Source organism: Cryptosporidium parvum, chromosome 8 (genome assembly GCF_000165345.1).
Source record: "Cryptosporidium parvum Iowa II chromosome 8, whole genome shotgun sequence".
Classification (NCBI taxonomy): domain Eukaryota; phylum Apicomplexa; class Conoidasida; order Eucoccidiorida; family Cryptosporidiidae; genus Cryptosporidium; species Cryptosporidium parvum.
This window is the reverse complement of record NC_006987.1, coordinates 826,655-847,843: the sequence shown is the minus strand read 5'-3', so window position 1 is coordinate 847,843 and position 21,189 is coordinate 826,655. Positions and strand designations below refer to the sequence as shown.

At 32.5% G+C, this 21,189-nt stretch overlaps 9 protein-coding genes across 9 annotated transcripts; 5 read left to right on the top strand and 4 right to left on the bottom strand.

Annotated features, from left to right (window-relative positions):
• Positions 1-793: 793 nt before the first annotated feature.
• Positions 794-3,280, top strand: cgd8_3280 (phosphatidylinositol-4-phosphate 5-kinase, putative; the record flags this gene model as incomplete). Its single annotated transcript, XM_001388398.1, has 1 exon — positions 794-3,280. One exon carries the CDS (start codon positions 794-796, stop codon positions 3,278-3,280), a length of 2,487 nt encoding a protein of 828 aa, XP_001388435.1.
• Positions 3,281-4,109: 829 nt separating this feature from the next.
• Positions 4,110-5,975, top strand: cgd8_3270 (DNAJ'DNAJ protein'; the record flags this gene model as incomplete). Its single annotated transcript, XM_627223.1, has 1 exon — positions 4,110-5,975. One exon carries the CDS (start codon positions 4,110-4,112, stop codon positions 5,973-5,975), a length of 1,866 nt encoding a protein of 621 aa, XP_627223.1.
• Positions 5,976-6,813: 838 nt separating this feature from the next.
• On the top strand, positions 6,814-8,472 carry cgd8_3260 (importin alpha subunit; the record flags this gene model as incomplete). Its single annotated transcript, XM_627222.1, has 1 exon — positions 6,814-8,472. A coding segment is annotated over one exon (1,659 nt), but the record flags the coding sequence as incomplete, so codon positions are not given.
• Positions 8,473-8,597: 125 nt separating this feature from the next.
• cgd8_3250 (ABC1 like protein kinase) lies at positions 8,598-10,283 on the bottom strand (the record flags this gene model as incomplete). Its single annotated transcript, XM_627221.1, has 1 exon — positions 8,598-10,283. One exon carries the CDS (start codon positions 10,281-10,283, stop codon positions 8,598-8,600), a length of 1,686 nt encoding a protein of 561 aa, XP_627221.1.
• A 315-nt stretch (positions 10,284-10,598) lies between these two features.
• cgd8_3240 (apicomplexan specific protein) lies at positions 10,599-12,848 on the bottom strand (the record flags this gene model as incomplete). Its single annotated transcript, XM_627220.1, has 1 exon — positions 10,599-12,848. One exon carries the CDS (start codon positions 12,846-12,848, stop codon positions 10,599-10,601), a length of 2,250 nt encoding a protein of 749 aa, XP_627220.1.
• A 379-nt stretch (positions 12,849-13,227) lies between these two features.
• Positions 13,228-15,687, bottom strand: cgd8_3230 (conserved hypothetical protein; the record flags this gene model as incomplete). The annotated part of the gene is made up of 1 exon (XM_627219.1): positions 13,228-15,687. One exon carries the CDS (start codon positions 15,685-15,687, stop codon positions 13,228-13,230), a length of 2,460 nt encoding a protein of 819 aa, XP_627219.1.
• An 803-nt stretch (positions 15,688-16,490) lies between these two features.
• On the top strand, positions 16,491-17,648 carry cgd8_3220 (La domain fused to two RRMs (as in the La autoantigen) which is further fused to a C-terminal domain present in the plant DCL protein and the C-terminus of the alpha subunit of the plant RNA polymerase, involved in RNA metabolism; the record flags this gene model as incomplete). The annotated part of the gene is made up of 1 exon (XM_627218.1): positions 16,491-17,648. The coding sequence occupies one exon, from the start codon at positions 16,491-16,493 to the stop codon at positions 17,646-17,648; it is 1,158 nt and encodes a 385-aa protein (XP_627218.1).
• Positions 17,649-17,660: 12 nt separating this feature from the next.
• Positions 17,661-20,414, bottom strand: cgd8_3210 (UvrD like super family I helicase involved in nucleotide excision repair, possible bacterial horizontal transfer; the record flags this gene model as incomplete). Its single annotated transcript, XM_627217.1, has 1 exon — positions 17,661-20,414. The coding sequence occupies one exon, from the start codon at positions 20,412-20,414 to the stop codon at positions 17,661-17,663; it is 2,754 nt and encodes a 917-aa protein (XP_627217.1).
• An 83-nt stretch (positions 20,415-20,497) lies between these two features.
• On the top strand, positions 20,498-21,181 carry cgd8_3200 (ubiquitin C-terminal hydrolase of the cysteine proteinase fold; the record flags this gene model as incomplete). The annotated part of the gene is made up of 1 exon (XM_627216.1): positions 20,498-21,181. One exon carries the CDS (start codon positions 20,498-20,500, stop codon positions 21,179-21,181), a length of 684 nt encoding a protein of 227 aa, XP_627216.1.
• Between the last annotated feature and the right edge of the window lie 8 nt (positions 21,182-21,189).

The following is a 21,189-nucleotide window of genomic DNA, read 5'->3' as shown; positions in this document are numbered from 1 at the left end:
AGACGGAAGTAGAGCCTTTTTTATCCAAGGTAAGTCATTACATAAACATGTTTTTTTTAACTAATGAAAATTAGGTTAATTCCAAAAGTTCTTCAAGTTACATTGGAAGAGCTCTAATGTGGCTTGTAAATAGTCAAACCGTGAGGATACCACTAAACGCTATGATAAGAGGCGAAGGCCAGTACCATATTATTGCAAGTAAAAAACCAGTTCAATTTAACAAATCCAAAACAATTCAGGAAGAGAGAACGTCACTTACGAACAGATATGACACAAAGTAACTATTGTGATATACTTGAACTCAATGTGACAAATTTTGATGTAGCATATCTACTATTAACTTAAATAATTGTTTGTCATTTTCTCTTAATTTCTCGAAATATTTACATGTTTCTGAGCTTTTCTCCCGCGCAATGAGTTTCAAATATCTTTTACTTGTATTGATTTATATCTAATAATTCTGTTTGATCGAAAGTTATACATTCGATTTTTGATATGCTATATATAGTAACTATTATTTGAACAAATGCATAAAATCAAAATTTTCTTTAGGAAATGTTCAAGTTTCAAATTAAAACAAGATATTTTTACAAAAATCCAAAATGAGACAAACCTATCCACAAAGCAAATTAGGGATTTTTACAATACATTTATCTCAAACTCAGATAATGGTAAGTTATATTATTAACTCTTTAATATTAGTATTTCGTAACTATAATGATATATATTTATATATATTAAATGCCAAAATAAATTTGAATTGATTTTATCTCGACATCACACACTAGGATTCATGGATATTCGGAGGTTTAGAATCGTTTTGGGGCTATTAGATGATGGGCTTCTTTCTCAAATGATTTTTAACGCGATGGACACTGATAACAATAACTTGCTTGATTTTTACGAGTTTGGTAGAGCACTAGCGATAATGATTTCTGATAATTTCGATGAAAAGGCAAGGTTTTCCTACAGGGTAATCAAGGGAGAAAATTATATGAATTTGAGTGATGGGATCACCTTTGAGAAGTTATTAAAATCTATTAGAGCAATTGATAGTGCTAGATATATGCTTGTTGGGCCGCAAATATTAAATTTCTCGGATCAAGAAATTAAAAATTTTTTCAACGACTATTCAACAGTGAAAGATGAACAAAATGAACCCAAAATCTACTTTGAAAGTTATAAAGCGGCTATTCAAGACTCCCCAGAGTTTCTCTCATTTTTTGGAATAATAACCCCGAATATTCTTGAATCTTATGACTTAGATATTGAAAATAGGAAATCGCCGTTAATATTCGAGGGAATTAATATTTTTAATAGGCAACCAATTGATAGAGTTGAGTATAACGAGTCTATTGAAAAGGAATTTACTTCTCGACTGAAACTACAGGTCTTTAATATTTTAGAGGACATTAAAAACATTAAACAAGAGACAACTGATTCGCTTAACACTCTAGAAAAATGGATTCGTAGCCCAAATGAAAATAATTTATTAAATTGTATGCTTTTTGATATCAATAAAAGCACAAATATGTTTGAAGCTCAAAATTTTACTGATACTAATAGCATAGTAAAAATATTTACTCATGACATGCTCTTGCTTAAAAGTGTATTGAATAATAATATTGAGATGCTCGATTCAATTTGCAAAAAAAGTATCTATTCTTTGCAGAATATGGTGCCACCATCTCAAATCGTAACATATAACAATTTCAATTTGGGAATAATAAAAAAAGTTTATAATCGAAGGAAAATGTACATTAATAAAGGTAATGTTGCTCCGAATACTAAACATCGTATGTCTGCAAGCGAAATGATTAAGAAAACGTTTATGCATAAGTCGAGCAGTACCCTTGATTATACTAGGAACAGCTATTGTTCTAATAATCGGAAGCGAGTCTCCTTGATACACACTTATAGGCGCAGAAGCAATATTAGCAGAGGATTCCAAAATATGGCAAAGACATCAAGTAAAATTAAAGTGAAGGGTTCCAGGGCAAATGTATCTTCAATAAAGTCCAAACATTCTCATTCTGAAAAGGAAACACCCACGATAAGTGGTATAAATGTTCCTGTAGTGAAAATAACGAAGGGATATGCAGTTTACATTGGCCATGAAAGTTGGAATACAGTATTGAATATGATGGTTGGAATGAGGCTGGCAATTGGGAGAGTTTATTCAGAACCGAACCGAGATGTCGCAGATTATGACTTTATAATGAAAGAAAAGTTTTTTATAATTCCCAGGACTTCAAGGGAATCAAACACTAAATCAAATGTTTTAATTCAAAAGTCAAATGATTATAGAGGATTCATGAAGCCTGTACAGTTTATTGATTATAATCCCATGGTATTCAGAAAGATCCGCGAAATATGCAATATTTCTCCTGAATCATATGTAAGAAGCGTTGGCCCAGAACAGTTATTGGGAAATATGGTATTGGGAAATTTGTCTTCAATGAATGAATTATGTAGCGAAGGAAAGTCTGGTGCATTTTTCTACTATACTACAGACGGTAGATTTTTAATAAAAACTGTGGGAAAAAAGACGGCAGTGTTCTTTAGAAGCATATTGAGCAAGTATTTTAACCATATTAAAAGCAACCAGAACAGTTTAATAACGAGAATATATGGGCTTCATGCTCTTAGATTTAAAAAGCCTCTACTTCAACCATTCAATACAATTAGGGAACAAATTTCGAGTAATGGCAATTCAATATTAAGGAAAAGCAAGATACACAAAATTTTTTTCATTGTAATGGAGAATATTTTTCATACTCCCGTTGAAATACATAGAAGATACGATATAAAGGGAAGCTGGATTGGAAGGTCGACGCCTTTAATTCTTCAGGAAGATAAGACTATTGCTTTAAAAGAGTTGGACATGAAGAATAATAAGGAAATGTTGCACATTAATCAGCAAGATCAAATAGATTTGCTAAAGCAACTAGAAGTAGACTGTAAATTTTTTGAACTTTATAACATAATGGATTATTCGCTCCTGATTGGAATACATTATGTGCAGGATGACGCCATGAACATCAAGTCTCTTATTGAAAATAAGAATAATAGAAAGTTCGTTGGAATTCTCTCTTCTGATCAAAAGAAAGTTTATTACCTGGGATTTATTGACTTTTTCTCAACCTGGAGCACCATTAAGAAGTTTGAAAGACTTTACAAAGCAATCATTATTGGATCATCAAACGGCATTTCAGCGGTTCCACCAGATAAATATTCTATGCGCTTTATGAAATTTATTAAATCAAAAATATCTGAATAAAAAGGTTTTTTTTTTCGCGTGGCAATTTGCCGATTAATTTTTGTATATTAAAATATATCAAGAGTTAAGCCATTTGCAGAATTAATATAGGAAGAATGGAGAACAAGGTATCTATAGACCCTCTCTTAGAGTGCTACATTAACATTATAAGAAACTTAACAACCATTACTAACGAAATAGTTATCTCTAGTAGCCATAAAAATACAGATAGTTCAAACAAATTGAAAAACGATGTGTAAGTTTTATTACTTAAAATTTAAATTAATCATTTTTGTTTTAAGCCAGGAATATATTAACCTGTTAGTTAGTGCGCAAAGCATTCTTTCGGATTCAAGTCTATCAAAAGAAGAAATTCCATTAGGATTCATTAAGTAAGTATTAATAGATTCTACGTTTCATGTGATTGTCATTAGGCACATTGATGAAGGAAAATCACCAAACACGTGGCTAATGGATTTATTCAAGCTTCTCGACGAGCAAAACGATAGAGCTAGGGGGGAAGCGTTTACGTTGTCTGTAAGTCGATTACTGATTATTTCTATGTAAATTTACTGTATAACTTTTGATAGAGCTTACACAGAGCTATTAGCAAAAGACTATTAATTGGGCGAGATCTTTCGATAGACGATATTGCAATTATCAACAGAAAACTTTAGATTATTATAGATAGATAAGATTTTTAATTAATTATCTTTTGTAATTATCTTTTCAAGTCATGCATTTAGTGACAATCTTGCGAGATAATGATACTTAGGCGCCAATGTGAGTGTTTTTTTGCAAGTTCAACTAAACTTCATAATGTAACTAGTAATTTAATCAGATAATAATAATGGAGCAAGAACGAAGTAATGTGAAAGATAATGCATTCTTGTCGGATGCTACTTCATCGAATATAGTCGAGCATGAGAGGCCTGAAGAAAGATCCAAATCCGAGGCAAATATTGAGGAGCTGCCCTATAACCAAAGGTATTCTAAAATTGAGCCTGGAAGTACTTCATTTGATGAATCAACTTCTTCTTGGTATCAATTAGCTATTCAGTCAGGATCTAGGAATATTTCAGGTGAAGACATGAACTCTTTATTATATAGCGATGAAGGTGTTTTGGGTGGCTTGTTTTCAACAAGACGGCCGAGAGATGCAATGGCAGGGTTTAGCAGCGGAATGAAGACAGTGGGGAAGGGCGTTGCAGCTGGTGTTGCAACATTAGTCGCCGCACCTGTGGTCGGAGCTGCTACCGAAGGTGTATCTGGGTTTTTCAAAGGAATGGGCGCTGGTTTAGTTGCAGCAGTTGCATTACCTGTAACTGCTGTTGGAGTTGCCGGATACCAAATGGCGAGGGGAGTAGCGAATACTCCAGAGGCCATAACTGAAAGTAATAAGGGGAGGAAATGGGACAAAAAAAACAGACAGTGGATTGAATATTACTATTCGTTAGATGATGAAATTCAGCGACTTAAGGAAAAGGAAATAAAATATTCACAAAAAAATGATAATTATGAAGCTAGTGATTATGATAAAAAAGAATCAATAAATTTAGATTCAAAAAATGTTGTAGATACAACTTATTATGATTTGTTATCTGTTTCGCCAAATGCAGATGCAGATGAAATTCGACGACAATATTACAGGAAGGCAAAGCAGTACCATCCAGATAAAAATCCTGATGATGCAGACGCAAAAGATAAATTTCAAAAGTTGGGCGAAGCTTATCAAATACTTGCTGATCCTGAACGCAGGAAAAGATATGATGAATATGGAATTGGTGCTACTTATGATATGCCCGTTATTGATTCGAATTTGATTTTCACAATTTTATTTGGGTCTGATAGTTTAGAAAAGTATGTAGGCAAACTGAAGATGGTTTCTCTTGTTGAAATTGCCTCCACCAATAATGGTCAAAATGGTGCTGGAAATTCAATAGAGATGGAGCAAGCAATTGAAAACGAACAAAATAAAAGAACAATTTTACTCGCAATAGAAATGAGAAAGATAATTACTCCTATACTGCAAGAGTTTGATGCTGAAAAATCAGTTCCAATTGAAACTTCAGAGATTCTTATTAATTGGAGAGAATCGATTTCTCAAGAAGCAAAAAGTTTATGTAACGATTCGTTTTGTGACGCAATGGTTGAGGCAATTGGCTGGAGCTATGAAAATTATGGTTCTCAATACTTAGGAAAAATTGACACCTTTCTTGGAATAGGAGGTAAGTATGCCAAGTTTCAAGCAAAGACAAGGAATGTTGCATCTACTTGGAAAATGGCATCTACTGCAATTAGAACAGCTATGGCAGCTCAAAGTCTGCAGTCGTCTATTAAAAAAAAATCCAGTGGAACTGCAGAAAATGAACGCACCTATGAATCTAATTTGGAACAAGATGCAGAGGAATCAGCAAGAACACAACAGCAGTTCGAAGAGACGTTACCACTTATATTGGATACAATGCTTCAGATCACAATAATGGACATTGAAGATACAATCAGGACAGTTGCTAAGAAACTAGTGAAAGATATGGGAGTTGATCTAAATACAAGAAAGCAAAGGGCACTAGCTCTCATAGAACTTGGCTCAATTTTTCAATCTGTAGCAAACGATTCAAATCAACAGAGAGAAGAAAAAGGCGATAAACCGGATGCAAGAAGAAAAGTTGAAGAGGCGTTCATTAAAGCTGCTCAACAAAGAGATGAAAAATAGCCCGTTAGGTGCAAATATTCCAGTTTAATTTCAGAAATAATTAGAGCCAATTACATACATTATTTATAGTCGAGCATATAGATGCTAAGTAATTTGTGTATGGTGTTTGCCGCCTTGTCAACAATATCTAGTCTTTAAGCAATTAACCGTAGTTTAAGAAAAAAAATAACTTACCTCCTCTCTATACTAAAATCTGCGCTGTTTAATGCGCTCACACCTATTTTTGATATTTCAACTACCATATGGTTAACGTTTTCTTCGAGAGTGTTTTTAATTGTTATTTTACCACTTTCTTTATTAGTGCAGTCTGCTTCGATATTAGTGAACATATTCAGTTTTTCTTCGTTGCTTAACGATTCAGCTAATTTATTATTTGAGCTTCTACTGGATATCATTGGAGGAGAGCATTTCATACAATACTTCAGTCCATTCGAAGGATCTTCTAATAAAGGTACCTCTTCACACTAGCTGAGTTAAGAATATTTTGAATTTATTTGATACTTACAGATGGGCAAGCATCGCCTAACATTATCCATCCTTTTAGAAGGTATGAACCCATCAATCCACTTATAGCAGATACATCCTTCATTATTAATTAACAAAATCAAATAATAAAGTTACAAATTATTTTATAATCGAGATAGACTTGGCGGTGTGAATTGTACTTGATGTATATTTAAATTTTTTAGTATTTATACAAAATTATTTTTCAATGAGTCGTATATTGATTAAGATGGATAAAAATTCATTCATGCGGGAATAAACTGCCGCCACAAAATTCCACTTTTTTAAGTAAGTGAGAGTAATAGTTAACTGTGGGTTAAAAAAAATATTATAAATTGGGATAATAGCGACAATGGATAAGTTGGAAACCCATAAGAAGGCTTATAAAAAGACCTTTGATGACCCTAGAAGGAAGCGTGAAGAACAGCAAGCGCAAATTCGAAAACAACAACGTGATGAACAACTTAGTAAGAGACGTCAAGGAAACGATGGTGAAAATAATGATATATCTATGGGTATGAATATCCAATCAGGAAATATGTACGGTGTTGAGCATATTCCGGCATTATCTCAGGGAATAATGAGTCAAGAATTCACTACTCAGTTTGAAGCAACACAAGGCTTAAGAAGACTGCTTTCTAGAGAGCACAACCCACCAATTCAGGCAGTTATTGACGCTGGGGTGATCCCTCGTTTGGTTCACTTTTTAAGTGATTATGACCACCCAAATCTTCAGTTCGAAGCTGCATGGACTTTAACAAATATATCGTCTGGTACTACTGAGCAAACTTGTGAAGTTGTTAGACACGGATCGATTCCAAAATGTGTTGAACTTTTAAATAGTCCAAAACTTGAAGTTAAAGAACAAGCTATTTGGACGCTCGGTAATATAGCGGGTGATTCTGCGAATTGCCGTGATCTAGTATTGAGAGCAGGTGCGCTTCCACCAATCCTACAATTAATTGCGCTAGAAATAGGCCCATTGGACAACAACGAACAAATGATGAATGTAAAATCACCGAGTACAGTAGGTGGCAAGGTTAGTGGTAAGACCAGCATACTAAGGACAGCAACTTGGACGGTTAACAACCTTTGTAGAGGTAGGCCACCGCCACCATTCGAAATGGTGTCTCACTCACTACCAGTGCTATGTAGACTTTTATATTTTTCTGACTTGGAAGTTATGACAGATGCTTGTTGGGCGCTTAGTTATATCTCAGATGGGCCCAATGATCGTGTTGAGGCGGTACTAAGGAGCGAAGCATGCCCCAGACTTGTAGAGCTTTTGGGCCATCCATCACCCCTTGTTCAGACTCCTGCACTTAGGTGTGTTGGAAATATTGTTACGGGTGATGATAGACAAACTCAGATGGTTCTATCATGCGGAGCTGCAAAGTACCTTTTACAACTTTTATCTTCTCCCAAGAAGGTAATTAGGAAAGAAGCTTGTTGGACTGTGTCAAATATTACAGCAGGAAACAAAGAACAAATCCAAGAAATTATTGATAACGGATTAATTGTTCCATTAGTTAATCTACTAAACACTGCAGAGTTTGATGTGAAAAAGGAAGCTGCATGGGCGATTTCTAATGCGACAACAGGAGGCACTGTCGAACAAATTGAATATTTAGTTAGCCAGGGGGTGATCAAACCTCTTTGTGACTTGCTCAGCATTGAGGATGCGAAGGTAATCAACGTAGCTCTAGAGGCAATTGAGAATATTCTAAAGACAGGTGCGATAAGGCAACATGAACGTGGCCTTCAAGAGAATCCATATTGCGCCCTTGTAGAACAAGCTTATGGACTATCTAGGCTTGAGAAGCTTCAAGAAGCTCCTTCAAAGGCTATTTACGAAAAGGCATTCCATATCATTGTTTCCTATTTCCCGTATGAATACGAAGATGATCACGAAGAAATTTTTGACACAATTGAAAGTGCTGAGCCAGAATTTAAGTATAATCCTGATTCGAATGTAGATTTTAAATTTGAGTAAAATTTATCAGAAAAACGTTATTAATGGGTCTAAAAATTTTGGTGAATTTAACTTTATTGATGCACTAAACTTAGCATTTTCAAATATAAACTATATATGATTCCACGAATTCTAGTAGAACAGGCCTAGTTAGGAGTTGATTTAACTCTTCTCGTATTATATTTCTCCAATACTTGATTGAATATTTTATGTGAGTTTATCGCTGCTCCAAGACGACTGCAAATTATAAAGAATCCAGCGATACGCCTGTGTAGTGAATAAATATCAGAAAGAGGGGGCGTTTCTCTGTTTAGCAATATATTTGGGACAATTTTTGAAATATTTGCAACTATTTCACTTTTTGAGAAGTCAAATGGGGATGGAGAATACTTGAACACCTCAGACACCATTTTGATTGCATCACAGTGCAATTTAATGAAATCTTCACTTTCAGTCCCCAAAATAAATTTCATTTTAATGAATTGTTTAATGATATCAGGTTCCGATCCACTAATTGCGAATCTAATCATGTTAATGTAATCATCAACAAAATCCTCTGAATATGATCTTACTGCGCCAAAATCCAGCAATATTATTCGATTTTTCCTCAAATCCACCAGGAAATTTGCAGGATTTGGATCTGTTTGAAGCGTTCTAAAAATAAAAAGTTCATGTAATGTCAAATAAAGAAGTGACTCTGCTATTGAATTCCTCAACTCCATAGTATTTTGTAAGCCAAATGTACTTTTTACATTATCTTGGAACAAAGATGAGATTTCAATTGTATTTTCTGAATTCATATTTTCTGTTGTCAAAATTTTTTTTGTAGAAAGATGATTAAATGCTGTTGGTATATAAAAATTCACTTTTAAATCATACATATTCATAGTGGGAATGATTTTTTCCCTGTAATATTTCAAAAATAAAAGTTCATTTTCATAATTACATTCAGAAATTAATTCTTTTTTTAACTCAGCCAACAGCTCATTAATAAATAGCCCTTTTGGGAAAATTCGGCAATAACTGTTTACAAATTGAAATAGATTTATGTCCGATAAAATAGCCTTCATTATGTTAGGATATTGAATTTTTACAGCTACAGACTGCCCATCTTTAAGAATTCCATGATGTACTTGTCCAATTGAAGCTGCTGCAAAGGGATTTTCACAAAAATAGGCAAAAATGTTTTCCTTCCAACCATTCCCAAACTCTGATTCCATTAATTTATGTACTTGGCAGATTGGAATTGCAAACGCATTTTTTTTTGCATCATTTAGTGCATTCGATAACTCAATAGGAATACCAATATTATTTAGATTAATAAACTGTGCAAACTTAAGTGCTACCCCCCTTAGTAACTTTACTGTTTGATTTACTGCTTCAATATTTTCATTTCCTAATAGTTTTCCCTTTACTGAAAATCCATTTCCCTGCTTATAATCACTATACGTTTCTTTCGCAGATCCAAGTAGGAGCTTTATTACCATATTGCTCACATGAAATAATCTAACCGCGCTATTTGTTGGCACTTTTTTTTCTACTCTTTTCGATGTTTCTATAGACGCAAGGTGATTTTCTATTGATTTTACTTTTGTAATTATACTTATTTTAGGGTCCTTATAGTTTGAATATTTAGGTATTAAATTATCTGTTTCATGCCAATCTCCTTTATTCTTATGTGAGATCCAAAATAAACCTGTTTTTTTTTCAGAAATGATAAATTGAGAAGAATTTTTTAAAAGCTTCAATATTTGATTAAATCTGCTAAATTTATTTTTTGAAAAGGTTGTTATGAGAGTATTTGGTTCATAAATTAGTTTAAATTTTCTCATTTTTCTTTTATTTAAATAATTAATAATTCCCTCCAAGACATTTTTATGTTTACCCCAAATTTTAAAATTTGAACAAATTAACTATCAAGACATCTATGTGTTGATTTCTTCGGAAAACATATAGATTTAATTGATTTATCAAATATAATGTTTGTAATTAGAAATAATTATTAGTCTAATTGCTTTAAAAATTCTAAAGTAACAATCTGTTTAAAATATTCAAATTTACAAATTTTTGAAAATATATTATTATTTAAATGATCTAGTAACGCTGATTACCCAACTGCTCTATAATAATTTCAATAACTCATATTATTAGTCATGATAATAACCATTGTTGATTGGAAAATCATTTGTATTATATCCGCTAAATTTCATGTAATCCCTTTGGTCTTTATAAACTCTTATAGGATTATTTTCCTCAGTATGGTCAGAGAAATCACCACATATAAACACTCCGTGTTCCCTTCTTTCGAAATTTCTTTGATTGGGCGATCTGCTTCTACCAATATTTCTCGAAAAAACATGTAATGATTTATTTTTAGGTGTTGAGTTGTCATTTTCCTTCATTGCGTTATCTTTTGTATTTTCATTAACTATTTCACCTATCGGCTTTACTATTCCATTTGGAATGACACTAGAGTTTGGAGTTAAAGTATAATGTACAGGGTTACCTTCTTCATCAATAAATGTTAGAGAAACCGGCTGAATTTCGAGGCCAAGTTCATCATCTCGTGCTTTAAGAGACACAGGTCTTAAAATTGGACCTAAAGCCTTCGCACAGTGAATATTTTTCGAACTTTCTATTTTTAAATTAAAGTCTATATCTTTATTTGAATTTTTACATTTACTATCCTTTGATGTAGTTTCTTTGCTCCTTTTGTCGTGTTTCTCCAAATTTGTATTTTTTGAGTGCTCTTGTTCGCTACTATCTGATTCTACATTGCAAGATTCGCTAAACAAGTTAAATTTATTACACTTCTTAACTGTTTTCTTTGCTTCATGCTTAGAAAACTTTGCAAATTTAATGATAGCTTCATTTAACCATTTGTGTGGAATGGAGGCGATTTCAGTAACTGCATTGACACAGTTTTTTGAACTTGATATTACATCTTTTAATGCGTCAACAATTGCTGGTGATTTACATTTTTCAAGTAAACTAATAAATGATATTATTTCTTCAGGCTCCAAATCTGTAAAAATGTCAGGGACATGAGTATGATCAAGTGAAGTTTCTGAAATAGTGAAAACCTCATTTTGGGGAATGCTATTAACTTTTTGCATGGACTCTGAATTACTGTACTCACAAAACTCAATTATGTAAAGTTGTATCTGCCTAACACATGTAACTAACTCTTGCAACCATATTTGTGCACTCTTATCATCTTCGCATAGTACAAACATATTTGCAATTAACGAAAAAAATAACCCTCTATATCTTGAAAATTTCTCCTCTATTTTTGATGATACGCCATTAGAGTAAACCTCACCTAGCTCCAAGTCTATTAAGGCAAATAATTCTACAGCATTGCTTTGTAATAAAATATTTTTTTCTTTCTCTACCCAGTGCAGTATATCAATTCCAGTAAAGCCATGCTCAGAAGCTACTGCCTTGAAATAATGACTGATATAATGACTGAAAATCATTTGTCCAGTCTTTTCTTCAGGTAGCTGAGACCCTTCAGGCGTGTTTAATGCAAATAAAACTCTGGGGGGAATATCTTTTTTCCCTCTATTGTATCCAAAGTGCCTGTGTAAAATTCCCAAAATTTTTGCATTTCTTATACCTTCAGCTGATAGGAACTTTCCATCATCTTGCATAGAAGGATTAAGTATGCTCATATCCATGCTTCTTATTAATACTTCTAACCAAGGGAATCTTTGGCAAAGTTTATTTTCAATATTTAGTGGGTTGTTCCAATCTATTATTCCCTGACCGTAAATACAAAATGAAATGCAAAACTTGACATACTTAGATAATTTAATATCGTCCCATTTATTTGAATCAGAATTCAATTCCGCTTTACAATAATGACAGTACCGTTTTGCAAATTTTGAAAGGCATTCTATAGAACATACATTATTACTCAACCAACGCATTTTTAAAAAGACAAGTAACTTTTTATTAGATTCACCAACTATTTTATTAATTTCTTTAGGCATGCCATCTATACCTGAATTCATATATTTTTTTACTGCATATTCCTTTCCTGTAGCGTCAAGAATTCTGTGCCCAAGAACTATTAACCTTTCATATATTCCACTTCCTCCATCTGCTACAGAAATAATTGCATTATCAATATCTGTATCAATAATATCTTCTCCCAAAAAGCCAAAAAATTGAGTCATATCGTACCACATTCTACATAATGGGTCGCTACACCAAGAAAACCTGGTGACTTCTCCATTACAATCTCTTCTATGTCTCAAGTTCATAATAGCTTTTGCTGCATTGTGTTCAAGCTCTATTTGCTTCTTTGCAGCAATTTTTCCATCTTTTTTATCTTCGTTATAATTTTCTGCTGCATGTTTAATTTTTAAGACAACACCTCCTTTCTCAGGCATTTTACACTAAAGCAATAATTTAATCAAGTTTTATTAAATATAATTATTTTTTCCATTCATGTTCTTCCAAAAATATTCTTGCTCACAAGTGTGCATTCAATTCTTTTTTTTTCACACAACCGAAAGAATCAACCACAAAAAAATTTATCTCATTCAAGGGAGTGAAAGATATATATTCAATTCAAAAATTTTGATCTTTAGCACAAATATCTCCAAGACAATAATTCAATAATAAGAAATTACTTTAAAGTAGTGAGTTACTAATTATTCCTAAATTTTTAAAACAATAATATACAGATTAGTGAAAAATTGCAATAAACTATAATAATACAATTTAAGACTATATTAAGTGATAAATTGTATTAGAGTCTGTGTGACGTCAGTGCCTATAAACATCTAGTGTTCGAGAATGTGCCGACAAATTGGTGATAGAACTTACGTCATCTTCAATTTCCGGTGTTGATTTAAAGTTTCCCATCAAAGACTCATTTATATCGTTAGCTATAACTTCCGTTCTTGATTCAGTGACTAAAGTCTTATCATTACTGTGATTCTGTTCATCTTCATTTTCTACTAAAGGATTTTTGTTTAGTTCTGAAGAGTCATCTTTATTATCACTCTTTTGTTCGGGTCCGTTTGAGGTAAGGTTACTAATTGATTGGGAAAAAGGTGCGTCTCTCATATCTACTTGTAATTGACTCTGAATCAGGGGCCCGATTCCAGTATTTTGGAATTGTTGCCAATGGAAATGAGAGTTGGAGCTACCAGACCCTATATGAGTATTGTTAGAACCTACTGCTGCTGCTGCTGCTGCTGCTGCTGCTGCACCAAACATAAAGAAGGGATTTGCAGCCATCAAAGCGGCTTGTGTAAAATTATTAATAGAATTTGCTTGACTTTGTTGAGGAGTTTGAACACCAAGGTTCATGCCTGTTGCGGCGGCAACAGTAGCAGAAATAGAGGGATCAATCGGAATACCTCCTGCTATGGATGAAAGCGCAGCAAGATGAAATGGTAATCCCATTTGGTGAGCAGCTGCAGCTGCAGCTGCAGTAGCTGTTAATATACTTGGCTGCCCAATATTGGATTGAATGACGTTTTGTTGGACAGTAGTGCCGTGATTAATCATTGATGGAATGTTATTTGCCAATATATTCCCCGATGTGCTAAATAGTGGGTTTGCTCCAGCTATCAAATTGCGCGTCGAGTCATCAAATCCCGGAATAAACTGATGTACCGTATTTGAATATTGGTCAAGTTCCAATGGAGTTATTGGAGTTGCTGGAGTTGCCGTTGTAGCATTCGAGTTAGAATAGTTACGTCTATTTGGAGTTTTAATACCAGAATTATCATTGGATGAATTAATGGTTGTTCCAACTCTAGGGAGTTCTTCATATAAATGCGCTTGTGTCTTCATGCGAACCTCCTCTCTCTTACGACGTAAAAACTCTATGGCTCTTCTTTGCGCCTCTTCGAATCCAAGCTTTCTTGCGGAAAATGTCTTTGACCTTCTTTGATTATCTTCCTTCCAAAATGCAAGCCAAGCCATCTGGCGATTCGACCATGAAACACCTTTACACCCTGACTTTGGATTTAAAAGACGGTTCATAGCATCCTGTCTAGAAGATGAGTTGCCTTCATTATCATGAGTATTATCCCCCGTATCGTCGCTATCACTTCCATCTTTATTAGATTCGGCACTGGTATCCTTGTTCAAGTTCAAGCTATTACTTTCGATACTTATATCACTAGCCTTACTGCTATTACTATTGATGCCTTGCCATCCTAAACTGTTATATGAGTTGTCAAGATCTTCATTATCTACATTTGATTTTCTTTCAACTTCATCAACTTTAATACTTTGCTCAAAATTAAAGTTTACTGGGGTTCCTTGGAGTTCTGAAGCTGCGTCATCTAATTCGGAATGACTTTTACTTACTTTTGCTAATATATGGAGTGGAATTTTTTCATTTTCAATATTAGTTGAATTATAAGACGAAGAATGATCTTCCTGTAAAGTATTATTATTAACCCTACGCTTCTTGATGCTTTGGGGAGGAGTTATTTCACCATTTAGGGTTTGACGAGCTTCTGTAATTGCCAAATCAAGTTCTTCTATAGTAGTATCGCGCCATAGATGAGCATTAATAAGCCCATCGCGAAGAAGTTCAAAATAAAGTAAACAATAGTCGTATCCTTTTTCAGATACCATACTCAAGTTTAGTTTACCTTGGGCCATTTCTAAAAACTCCGCAATCTGTTGTTTAGTAGGAGCCAAATTCCATCTTAAAAAGACATTAGCTCTATCTAGGGCTCTCTGTCTGGATAGAAATTCGGTTGAAGACAAATTGTCATATGTTATATCGGAATTGTCGAGCCTATTATCTGTATTCTCTAAATTTTCATTTTCATGATTAGCATTAACAATTTTTGTAGTTGGAATGTTTGATGTAGAATGGTTAGTTTCTATTTCAATATTTTGATTTTCCTTTTCCAATTCTTCAGTAACACATATTTCATTATGTATTCCACTTGAGCCACTATCTTTGTAAGAATCCAAATTATTGAATTCAAGTTCAATGCCATTAGCTCTAGATGCGGAAATACTATCGGTTCCAATTTCATGTCCGATATTGGAAAATCTTTGAGGTGAAACTGAAGCATCCCTATATCCACTAGCTCCAGTTGTGCTACTGCAATTATCATCAAAATTATCTTCGACGGTAAAAGGCTCATGTGATTCAAAATTTGGTGACTGAACGGTTGGCTCAGGCTTGTTTAAATCTTGTTCTTGAAACAGTACTGCCTCATCACTATTCATACGGCTTTCACTCTCCATATTTAAATATGTAACTGAGCATTCAAATGACTCTAGATAATTTGAATTCTAGAGTTTATATTGCAATAATTAAAATTTATCAGAATTTTAGAACCGACACATAAATTGACAAGTTTTATAATGCATTGTATAACCGCCAGAAAAATTTATTTTTGCTTTTTACTGGCATAAATATAGATGTCTTGTATGTAATATGTTATTTTTATGCTAGTATCAGTCACTAGAAACCATAAGAATTGCTACCCCTCTATACGTTTCTCTCTCTCCAGCTATGCATTAATAGCGTGTATTTCAGGCATACATAAGATCTGTACGTAGACACTGGCACTAGTATATCCTCAAATTGCCTTTAACATAACTTACCTTTATAACAGTTACTAATTGCTTTCTGAGACATATATTAAAGCGCCATATTATTCCCGGTGCCGAATATACGTTTCGTCTTACATGGGAAATCTTTAATTAATAAGATATTGATAATTTGAATTAATAATGGTTAAAACTTGCTGTACAGAATAAGCATTATTTCACAAAGTATTTTGTTTATCCTGCTCATCACTTTGTTACTTAATTTTTTTTTTTCATTTCACGATTAGGAAGTTCTACATCTGTAAAAAGTCGCTTAGAAACTGTGATAAATATTCTGGTTTGTAAAAATACTAATTTTTAAACTTTTTTTATTTCAATTTTTTTTTTTGATTTAAATATTTATAGTAAATGGTTAGGTGTTGCTACGCGCAATTGCAAAAAAAAAAAAAAAGTTAATTATTACTAACTGCTTTGTAATTAATACTTTATTCAATATGACCGAAATCAAGAAAATTCGCTCACGATCGCCCTCTCCTATAGGAGGAAACTGCGAGCCTAAAAGAATTAAAGCCGATTCAATTGTAATTGGAAAAGAGACTAGATTTTCGTTGATTAAACAACTAGAGTACTATTTTTCAGATGAAAATCTTAAAACGGACTCGTTCTTCCAGAATATAATGCGTTCAGACCCTGAGAATCGTTTACTTGTTTCTTACCTTTTGAATTGTTCAAAAATCAAGAATCTAGGTATTACTAAAGAAGAGGAAATTATTGATGCGCTTAAAGGTCATGAAGTGATCTTGATTGAGTTTAACCAGGAAGGAAAAGCGATGATAAAATTAAATAAAAATTTACCCGATTTAGAGTCAAAGAAAAAAACAAAAGAAAAGAATTTAATTAATAGTAAAGATCTTCACGCTGGTGGCTGTATTTTAAAAATTATAAATTTGCCTGAAACTGCATCTTGGTCTTCTGTTAAAGATTCTATAAAAGAGAAACTTAAAGAATTGCAGCCGGAAAGCCAAAATTTAATAAGATATGTATCACAAACAACTCAAGATGGTACATGTTATATTTTGCTTAAGCCATTTAAGAATGATAAATCGCTTATTGAGAATATGGAATTGGCATTTGGTGAAGAAAATATTTCTATTTCACTTGCTAGTCAAGATGAAGCAAGAAAAATAATAAATTCAGTCTTTCCAAGACATATACAAAAAGAAAGAGAAAAAGAACTTAATAAACAAAAAATGGCATTTATGTCAATGCCAATAGTTGTAGGTGGGCAAACATTTGCATCAATAGAACATCTAAGGCGATGTATTAAAGAAGTTTTAGAGCAATCTGAAGTTAATACCGTATTTGAAAAAGAAAGCTTAACATATAAAGTACTTCTTTCAATCTTGGAGTATCACCCAAAACGTGAAAAGAAAACCAAAGGAATAGATTCAATCTGTATTAGGATCCACGAAAATTCTACAAACAAGGATGATTTATGTAGCAAATGTTTCTACATTGTCAGAAAATCCCCGGATGGCATTGAAGAATTTGAAGATTTTAGTATAAATAAATGCTTACAACAATTATCTAGAAACCCTCCATTATCTTCTAAGTTAGAGGAAGCTTTGATTGAAAATGGTGCTGAATGTTGAGTTTTAATTACCCTAACTTTTTATCCAATTTTTCCCAGTTACTATTCTCGGAAATTGTTTAATTAATTCCCTTTCCTTTGAATTTATATTATAACTGGAAAGATTTGCGTCCTGTATAAATGGTGAAGGTTTTCCAACATTTAATGGAACGCTAACAAAAAGTCGTTCTTTTGCTCTTGTAAATGCCACATAAACAATTCTTCTTTCTTCTTCTATAGTGATTTCATCGAACTCGTTCTTTATCTCCAAATTTTCTGATTCTCTATATAAAGGGAATACTTTGTCAACGAATTTAGGGATAAAAACAACTTTCCATTCAAGTCCCTTTGCTCTGTGAATAGTTGATAAAGATATTTTTTCTCCTTTTTTTATTTGTAATAAACCATTAGATGCATCTTGCAGAAAGCAGAGTAAGCATTCATACCCAGTAGGTTGTTCATCGTTTGGTGTGTAAGGTTCTGAATACTTTAAAAGGGTAGAGATAGAACTTAAAGTGCTCAATTTTCTTGAATTTATTTTTTCAGAATCTTCTGTATTAGAATTAATGTTATCAACTAAATTAGATTGAAGTAACCTCTTGTTTTTAGATTGTTTCACCATTATTTCATTTTGATTATCAAGATTCATTTTCTTCACTATTAAATTAATTATTTCTGATACTGAGACCTTATTCTTAATGAATTGTTTTAAATCATCTAAGAAATCTAAGAATGCTTTAATAGAATTTATGCTCTTTTTATGCAACTTATAATTAATTTTAGATTTTGTTTCAAATTTACTTGATACTAACATTCTGCATACGCTCACTATTGATGTATATACGTTTGTTGTATTTCCATAAACAGAAGTGTCTAATTCACAAATTCCGTTCAAGGGCTGGGTAGATTTCCTCATTAACGAGATTCCTTTAGCACCATATTCTTCTATTAACTTTATAGCATTATCGCCAATACCTCTTTTTGGGCGATTGCAAATTCTCAAAAAGCAATCATCTGCAGTTTCATCAATCATCAGTCTGCAGTAAGATAAAATATCTAATATCTCCGCTCTGTACAGCAAGTCAGATGCAAATTTTGGATTATTTCTAGATGTATTTTCGAGAGGAAAAGTAATTTCAGCAGATTTGTATCGACTCAATTGGTCAATATCAAAATCTAATAAATCATTAGAGATCATCTTAAACCAGCCTCGTTCATTGTTTATATTCTCAGTATCTTGGAGCATTTCCAAACAACTGATTAAAAACTTTTTATCACTTAATAATTTTTCAACATAAAAAAGAGTATCATTTGTTCTTGCCAAAATAGCGAATTCACTCCACGAATAGTTAAACTTCATTTTTAAAAGCAGTATTGTGGATGCAATCCAATGCATTTCATCAATTTGCTTTGGAAAATAATAAACTACTGGTTCTACACCAAAATCATTATTACTGATTAATAATTTTGATATTCTAAATTTATTTTTTTTTACAAGGTTGTTTGAAACTTGAATTATAGATTTAGTCGACCTAAAATTTGTGCTGAGATAAATTAAATTAATGTTATCTTTAAACATAGAAGAAAACCGAGAAAACACTCCAGTTTCGACGCCTCTCCAGCTATAAATTGCTTGATCATCATCACCAACCACAGTAATTCCTCCTCTCCTTAGATTTTGATCTCTAGTGAATTTCTCAGCTTCAAATTTTCTTTTTTTATTAATTATGCTTTTAGTTAACAATTCAAGTATTTTAAACTGTAATTTAGATGTATCTTGAAACTCATCACAAAATATATAAGGGTACGAATCTTGAATTTTTTCCCTTATATTAATATTATTTTCTAATAAATTTAATGCAAGTGTAATCAAATCTGTGTAATCTACTAAATAAGGTTTATGAGTCACCATCTTTTTGGTATATAAGTAGTAAATTCCTAGTAATTCATGATTTCCATTAACATCATCTATTGTGCATTCACTTTTATTTAAAAATTTTTTTATTTTCATCAGTTTAATAATTTTAAATACTTTTTCAAACTCGTTATTTTTTGTAGTTTGGTCAATGCCTGTTTCTTTTTTTATATTGTTTACATTATATAAATTTCTACATTGTTCATTTTCAGCCTTAATATCGTGAGTTTGATCATAAATGTTATCATCATCAAAATCGTCTCTCTCGATTTCATCGAAATTGACTGGATCAAAAATAAGTGAAGAATAATTTGATAATTGAGATGTTACTTTACTTAAATTTTCAGATAAACAAGACTTCAGCAATTTAATTGCCAATTCCTTATCAATTATCGCAATATCTTTTGGTAAGCCGATGAAAGATCCATATTCTTTGAGAAGCTTCCAACAAAATGAGTGAATAGTTCCGATAAATATTTCTGGAGTCGGAACAAAATCTGAAAAACCCTTTTCATTTCTTAAATCATTCTTTATTTGTTTTGACTTAGAATAAATAATCTTTGAAGAAGATGAGTAAACAATTGAAACTCTACTTTTAAGTTCATTTGCTGCCTTCTTAGTAAATGTTAGTGCAAGTATTGGTGAATATCCACTCAATAAAAAACGAACAATTCTAGATGTTAATGTTGCAGTCTTTCCAGTCCCTGGACCTGCAACAATTAGCAATGAACTTTCATGGTTGGTAAATACTGCCTTCTTTTGCTCCAGTGTTAAACGCCCAAACAGCATGCTATGAATTTTGTCATCTTTTCCAAAATGTGTTAGAGGGTTTTTAAATTCCTCTTTATTTTGTTCATTAAATGCTTTCATCATGAACTATTATTTTTATATTATCATTTCTGCTGAAATGAAAAATTTTCCAAAGTTTTCCGCCAGCTGTGAAAAAATTCAGATTTATGAACAAAAAAAACAAAATATGGAAACCTCTTATTTCTGATCCAAAATTACTTGAAGAGTATTCCGTTGGATTAGGTGTTAAATCTAAAATTAGCTTTATTGATATTTACACAACAGAAGAGACTGAATTTTATTTTTGTGGTATAAATCCAATTTCTTTAATAGCTTTAGTACCAATTAATGATGAAAAAATTTGCAAAAAGAGAAATAAATTAGGATGTGAAATGAATATCTCCCAGAGCGTTTGGTTCATGAAACAATACATTACGAATTCTTGCAGTGCAGTTGCGCTTTTACATTCAATTTTGAATAATGATAAAATAGAACTTGAAGAAGAAAGCATCGCTAAAATGTTATTGAATTTAAAAGGTGATCCAAATGATCTACCCGAAGAAAGAGGGTTTTATTTAATAAATGACAAGAATATTGAGTATCTACACGAAGAATTATCATCAAGAGATCTAACTAAGGACTGTGATCAATCAGAGTTCCATTATGTATCTTTTGTAAATAATCATGGGCATATAATAGAATTAGATGGAAGGCTTCCCTGTCCAATTAGCCACGGAGTATGCAAAAGTGATGAATTTCTTAAAAACACACTAAAAATCATAAAAGAAAATTTTATTTTGCCAATAGGAATAAATGGCAAAATAGCTATTGTTGCATTGTGTATAAAATAGTAGATATA